General features: G+C 38.2%; 2 protein-coding genes across 2 annotated transcripts in view; one reads left to right on the top strand and one right to left on the bottom strand.

Moving 5' to 3' along the window:
* Nucleotides 1–3,879, top strand: part of DRT101 (phosphoglucosamine mutase-like protein) — a 4,589-nt gene extending 710 nt beyond the window's left edge. The window contains exons 2-9 of the mRNA XM_021432793.2: nucleotides 3–116; nucleotides 778–897; nucleotides 1,004–1,146; nucleotides 1,219–1,467; nucleotides 1,948–2,366; nucleotides 2,444–2,619; nucleotides 3,169–3,265; nucleotides 3,453–3,879. Coding sequence (XP_021288468.1) covers nucleotides 3–116; nucleotides 778–897; nucleotides 1,004–1,146; nucleotides 1,219–1,467; nucleotides 1,948–2,366; nucleotides 2,444–2,619; nucleotides 3,169–3,265; nucleotides 3,453–3,610 — 1,476 coding nt within the window. The 3' untranslated portion in view covers nucleotides 3,611–3,879. The remainder of the gene's footprint in view (nucleotides 1–2; nucleotides 117–777; nucleotides 898–1,003; nucleotides 1,147–1,218; nucleotides 1,468–1,947; nucleotides 2,367–2,443; nucleotides 2,620–3,168; nucleotides 3,266–3,452) is intronic.
* Nucleotides 3,880–4,200: 321 nt separating this feature from the next.
* On the bottom strand, nucleotides 4,201–5,776 carry LOC110419324 (epidermis-specific secreted glycoprotein EP1-like). The gene has a single exon (XM_021432325.2). It carries the CDS (start codon nucleotides 5,720–5,722, stop codon nucleotides 4,391–4,393), a length of 1,332 nt encoding a protein of 443 aa, XP_021288000.1. The 5' UTR covers nucleotides 5,723–5,776; the 3' UTR covers nucleotides 4,201–4,390.
* Between the last annotated feature and the right edge of the window lie 714 nt (nucleotides 5,777–6,490).

Genomic DNA, 6,490 nt, shown 5'->3' with positions numbered 1-6,490 from the left:
AGGTTACTGACAATGGAGTGAAAATTGTTGACCCAAGTGGCGGGATGCTTGCTCAAGAATGGGAGCCTTTTGCTGATCAACTTGTCAATGCCCAAAGCCCTGAAACTCTTCTCTCAGTGAGCAACTTATTATGTTTTTGGATGTGGGTTTTATTTGTTATGTAATTATTTTGTTGAAGTTATTGATGAAAGGGGGTGGGGATTGGTGCATTTTAATTTTTTTTATGCCGTCTTGGTTGATGGTTTTTGTTGGGTGTTTCATACTTGAGAAGCAATAATTTTTTTTCCCTGACGAGAATGCTACTCGACCTTACCAATGTAATTAACCAAACAAGACCTTGCGGAAGATGAAAACCAACTAACATAATCTAAAAATCCAGCATAAAGCCTGAGAGAATCCAATTTGAAGTTAGAGCAAACCCTAGCAAGGTGGGACTTGGACTTAAGACCTAATGTTTCAAGGACCTTCCCTTTACCATTAAGATAAGGTCTCATTGGCTAAAGAACAATCATTTTTGATGCTATATTTTATGTTTGTTTGATGGGAAATAGTGAACTGGAGGTGTACCAGTTTTGTTTAAGCTCATAAAGTCTAAAAATTGTATCTACTTCTTGTTTTTCTTCTAATTCTAGTGTTTGTTGTCTATTTAAATAAATGGAGGAAATTCTGAGGGTAAGGGAACGGAGTGTGACGAGAGAATTTCAAATTTCTCCCAGGATTTTTAATTGAGTATAGGGGGTGCATATTAGACTTATTATAAGATGCTGCTTAAAACAGATTATAAGAGAGTGTGTGGAGAAGGAAAAAATCCCATTTGATGGGGCGCAATCAGCAGAGATATTATTGGGAAGAGACACACGACCTAGTGGGGAATCTCTCCTGGAAGCTGCAAAGCAAGTATGCCTTCTTTCAATCACTATTATTTTTGCTGAAACTTCAATGATTTTCTCTCTGATGGTAAATATATCTATGATTTGCTAATATCTAATCCATTTAATTGAAGGGAATAAGTTCAATTTTTGGAGCTATTGCACTTGACTTGGGGATTTTAACAACCCCACAGCTGCATTGGATGGTTCGTGCTGGGAATAAAGGCATGAAAGCGACTGAACCTGCCTACTTTGAACAGATTTCGAGCTCATTCAGGTTAGTTAGAGGCTTAAATATCATTTTAGCGATTTATATAATTTAAAATTATAATATTACACCATTCTTTAGGTGCTTGATAGACTTGATCCCAAATGGAACAAAGGCCAACAAGCTGGATAATAGAGTGGTGGTTGATGGGGCTGATGGTGTGGGTGGAGAGAAACTTGCAGTCTTGAAAAACATGTTGACCGATTTAGTTATTGAGGTTCGTAATTCTGGTGAAGATGGAGGTTTACTAAATGATGGGGTTGGTGCTGATTATGTACAGAAAGAGAAGGTTGTTCCACGTGGATTTGGTTCCAATGATGTTGGAATAAGGTGAGCTATCTCTTCATTTTTTGGAGTAAATAATCACAGTTGTTAACTGATTAGAAGCTTATTATTCTTCCATCTTTCTAAATTATTGATCAAATATTAAAAGTGCATGTTTATTGCAACTCTATTCTGGCAAGTACATATGGTAAAAAAGATAACAACTAAACATGGAACAAATTTTAAGTCATATTCAGTTCTTTCGATAATTAGTTTGTGTGATATTTCATGTCATCATCATTGGCGCTTTTTCAATAGTTTGATAAGTGGCAAATTAGCGCTGCTTAATGAAGTGATTACTTATTAGGCAGTTGATCATTGGCTAAGTAGTATAAAGCTAGTTTGGCTGCTTGATACATAATGATTGTTGACAGTGTTTTCAGTGTGATTCTTGCTTTGGTATATGTTATGTATGTTAAAATCTGGTCATATTATGAAAGTTTTGTTTATGGTGGGAGGAGGAGAATAACTGCTTTTTATTATCAGGTGTGCAAGTTTGGATGGAGATGCTGATCGCCTTGTGTATTTTTCAGTGCCATCTAATAGTAGCAGCAAAATTGATCTTGTTGATGGGGACAAAATATTATCCTTGTTTGCTTTATTCATCAAGGAGCAGCTAAATATTCTGATCAAGGAGGGGAATCAAAAATCAAATAATAATTTTCAAGCTCATCTTGGTGTTGTTCAGACAGCTTATGCAAATGGAGCATCAACCGATTACCTCAAACAGTTGGGTTTAGAAGTCATTTTTACTCCAACGGGGGTGAAACACTTACATGAGAAAGCTGCTCAGTTTGATATTGGAATCTATTTTGAGGCCAATGGTCATGGCACTATCTTGTTCTCAGAATCTTTCTTATCTTGGTTAGAGGCTAGGAACAATGAGCTTGCTTTGGTGTCAGAAGGTTATTTCTGATGCAGTCTTTTTCCTTCCAAGAACCATGCATGATAGTTTATTGAGTATTAGGACATTTTTTTGCAGGATCCGAACAGCAGAAAGCTGCTTTAAGACTACTATCAGTCAGTAAGTTGATCAACCAAGCTATTGGAGATGCTTTGAGTTGCTTGCTCTTGGTTGAGGCAATTTTGCAACAAATGGATTGGTCCATACATAAATGGAATGAACTTTACCAGGATCTACCTAGTCGACAGCTTAAGGTCAGTTTTCTTGATTACTCTTGGAGAAGAATAAAGAAAAAGTCTTTCTCATCTGTAGCAGGAACCTTATCTGCCTTCCTAACAAATTTCATGTAAACTAGAATTGTGGAAGGTTTTAAATGAGGCTCTTTTGCACCTTACACCTAGGAGACTTGCCAAATTGTTAATAGTTTTGTTTGGCATGTTTCTTTTGAAGTTGGTTGAAGAAGTAGATGCCATTTTATTTTTCCTGTACTAGGGAGAAAAGATGATCATGTCTGTGAAGATTGAAAATGCTGCATATGATCCTTGAGATTAGCAGTTTAGCTAAGTAATGGAGATAAAGACTGAGGTTTGACATGACTTTTCACCGAAACTAATAAAGTTTGGCTAGTGTATTATTCACTTAAATATCTTGGATTTATTGCATCAAAATAAAAAAAAATCTTGGATACAGCTGATTTCTGCATGCTGGGTTCTCCTTATGTTATTTTTGTCTGTAAACTTTTCTATAGTTTGCCTTCCTTTAGCAATGCTTGTGCTAATTAATGCTTCCATTGGTTGTGTCAGGTCAAAGTTGTTGACAGAACAGCTATTGTCACAACAAATGCAGAAACTGTGGCCGTGAGCCCCCCTGGAATTCAAGAAGCCGTTGATGCTGAAACTGGTAGCTTTTTGTCATTTATCTTTTGCTAATGCATGGTTTTCTGCATAGTCTCTGTGTCGTATTAGTATTTTTTTATTGTTATATTATTCGACGAATGTCTTACCTAAGGGCATAATTTTCTCTTAAATCGTTTTGAGGCCACATGTATATATGACTATTTCTTTTTTAATTTTTAAAAACAATGCAGCAAAGTACCCTAGAGGCCGGTGTTTCATACGACCATCAGGTACGGAGGATGTCGTTCGTGTATATGCAGAGGCATCCACACAAGAAGCTGCAGACAGCTTGGCCAACTATGTCGTGAAACTTGTTGATCAGTTTTTAGGATTTGGCAGCTCCGTATAGTAGCTTCCTAATGGTTTTTATTCTAATACAACAGAAATCAGAAGATGTCAAACAGGAAGTTCTAATTTAATCACCTAAAGTTTCAGAGATGATTTACAACTGGAGGTACAAATAGCTTCCGAGAATCTATCCTGGTTTTATAAAAACTGTTAATCTTATTGTAGTGGCATTGACATCAATGTAAGTTTTGTCTCTACTTGTAACAACTTGGATTTGGTTTAGTGGTTCTTACTATTCTAGTACAGAGTCGATGTCCAAATTTTTTTAAATTCCCCTTTCTATTCATCTTTGTTCCTTTATAGACTATAATAAAAAGCAGCAGAACTCCAAAGAGCAACAAATACTTCCTCTTGTCAAATTCAGTTTATTGACTACAAATGAGATACTTATAGATTGAAGAAATGAAATGAAAATCTGTCCATGAATTCCTTGTGTTCTTTTGTAGGTGGACTCTAGATAGATAGATAGAGGAAAATAAAAACTTTATTACATGATTTCAAGTATATTTTATCCAGATTACATTTAGATCTTACATAAGATTTGTAATGGTCAAACTTAAGTATCATAAAATTATATTAAATCTGACAAAATTCCAAGAAACATGAACTCTTTCCATAAACACTTCTTCTTTTGGGGTGGTTCAAACATACAATTGTTTATTAGCAAACAGAAAAGCACAAAAACAGGCAAATACAAGAGGGAAAAAGGGAGCTACAAGTGACAACAACAAAGTGCAAACTTCATCTTTATCATTTTACTTTGCTTGGCTCTTAAAATTCATCACTTCTTGGGTGTCTTGATGTAACCAACATGGGACGAGTTAGAGGTTGCAGCCAGGGTTTTCAGCTCATTAGCAATCCAACATTTGGATGTTTCCCTGTGGTAAAAGTAGCCCAAACACTTGCAATCCGAGGAACATTTCCTCCCACAATCACTCTCCTTCATGGGCCCTTCTCCTTCATTGTACTGGCTCATGAAATGGTTAACTCCATCAATCTTGTAGTAGGTGAAATCATTAGGCCTGCAAGAGGTCAGTTTCGGCTGACAATTCTTGTTCCAACCTAATAATCCATTCGGTGATGGGCAAGCAACACATTGATTCTCCTCACAAAGCCCAAAGTTACCACACCTCTCAGGCAATTCACATTCTGTACCCCATATTGAGTCCCTAGAGAAGAGAGTGAATGTCTCTTCCCATGCTCTTGAATCAACCTTGTCAAAGTAGGTAAAGACCCTAAGGTTTCCGTCCACCCCGAGTCGAAGAATTGATAACGTGCTGTTGTATTTCGGCCTTGTCAAAATGAGATTCCCGGTCCCGAAGGAGGAGTTAGCCACAGTGTAATCTAGCAAAACATCATAGGCAGAACCATCACTGGCAGAGTCTGGTTCAACATTTAGTGTCACAGACTGTAAAGTACCATCTTGGGTACTAGGCCAAACAGATGATTTGAAGTAGACAAGAGGCTTAGGGGAGTTCATGCCCTTATACTGCAAAACCAATCCTTTGGGCTCCATCACCAAGCTGTAAGCGCCATTGACATTGTTCTGGGCAGAAGCCCGGCTCACAAGCTTGGTGGCGCCTCCTATCCTAAGAGATTGACCCACCAAGAGGGTATCCGTTGGATGATCAAAACTTTGCCAAATGAACTTGCCCTTGGAGTCATGTAGCACCATGTTACCATTTGGCAACAGTTTGAAGCCTGCCACACCTTTGTTGGCAGTGTTACTCTGCCAAGCAATCCGGCCATCTGCATCCGCCAACACAAGATTTCCGTCCGTCCCCAGAGAGAAGGTGGCGTTCTCGCGGACCGGGTTCCCCCGGTTGGCTTCCCAAACCCAACGGAATAGTGATTCCGAACGCGTGGTAGCCATGCGTAACGCAAGGGTGAAGGCATTAGGGGTGGTGTTATAAAAGGCAAGTTGGAATGGGGCGTTAGCTATGCTTAAGACACGGTAATTTCCATCATATTCAACAACAAATGGCCCAAATTCACCTTGGTTGACAAACTTAAATGTTGCCGAGGGAGGAACAGCGGCTCTGGCATTGAAAGAAAAGAGCAACAAGATGGAGAAGGACAGCAATGACATGGTGAGAGAAGGGGAAAGAGACATTTTTGGGTTTTAAAATTCCTTAGCTGTGGCAACTTGTGGAGCTGAGGCTACCAGGCAGGTCTATATTTATAAGGAATCCTTCAAGGTACTTTGGGTATTAAAAATCGTTAGAAAATAAAAAATCTTTTCCTTCCACTAGACGATGTCTATCATGTCGGATCCACCATGTTTGACCTTATTACCATAAATACAACAAAACAGGCAATGCTTGTCAAGAATGAGACTCCTATTTTTGCAAGTTGGGGAAATCTTCAGCCAGGTTCAGCCAAACAATGCTGCTTCAATTGAATTACATTTACCCTGCAAAACAGCAGCACCGACTGAAATTTTTGTAAACAGTCAAAGCTAGAGGTCTGATATGATTGCACCGAATTGAATATTTAGAGTAAATTCAAATGCAACCCATACATTATCTGTAAGCGGGTGTTCCATTTAATAAAGATGGTGGCTGCCAAACGAATTAAAGTTTGTTTGACCAATATCTAGAATCTGGACTCTGGAATGGGCCTCATGCTGTCATTTTCTGTCTCAGAAACTATGTGCACTTGGCGATTTAATAATCGTGAAAAGAGTGTGTGATTGCTAGTATCAAAGCAGGGTAGCAATCACAAATTCTCTCCAAGATAAAAAATTAAGCCAAGGATGAGACGCTAAGAAAAGTTTCTGCCAATTTGATTTGATTTGATTTGCCACCCAGTTTACGTGCATGTAATCTGTTCAAATTGTTTCAAACATATATTTATCTATTTGAATGTCAAAATCATAAGA

The sequence above is a fragment of the Theobroma umbraticum genome, unplaced genomic scaffold (genome assembly GCF_002168275.2).
Source record: "Theobroma umbraticum cultivar Fairchild unplaced genomic scaffold, ASM216827v3 scaffold_67.0, whole genome shotgun sequence".
Classification (NCBI taxonomy): domain Eukaryota; kingdom Viridiplantae; phylum Streptophyta; class Magnoliopsida; order Malvales; family Malvaceae; genus Theobroma; species Theobroma umbraticum.
Note: the sequence above shows the minus strand (reverse complement) of the source record. Positions and strands in the feature narration are given on the sequence as shown.

Excerpts from the sequence above, each read along its gene's own strand:
- LOC110419324 (XM_021432325.2), bottom strand. The coding sequence starts at position 5,722 with ATGTCTCTTTCCCCTTCTCTCACCATGTCATTGCTGTCCTTCTCCATC.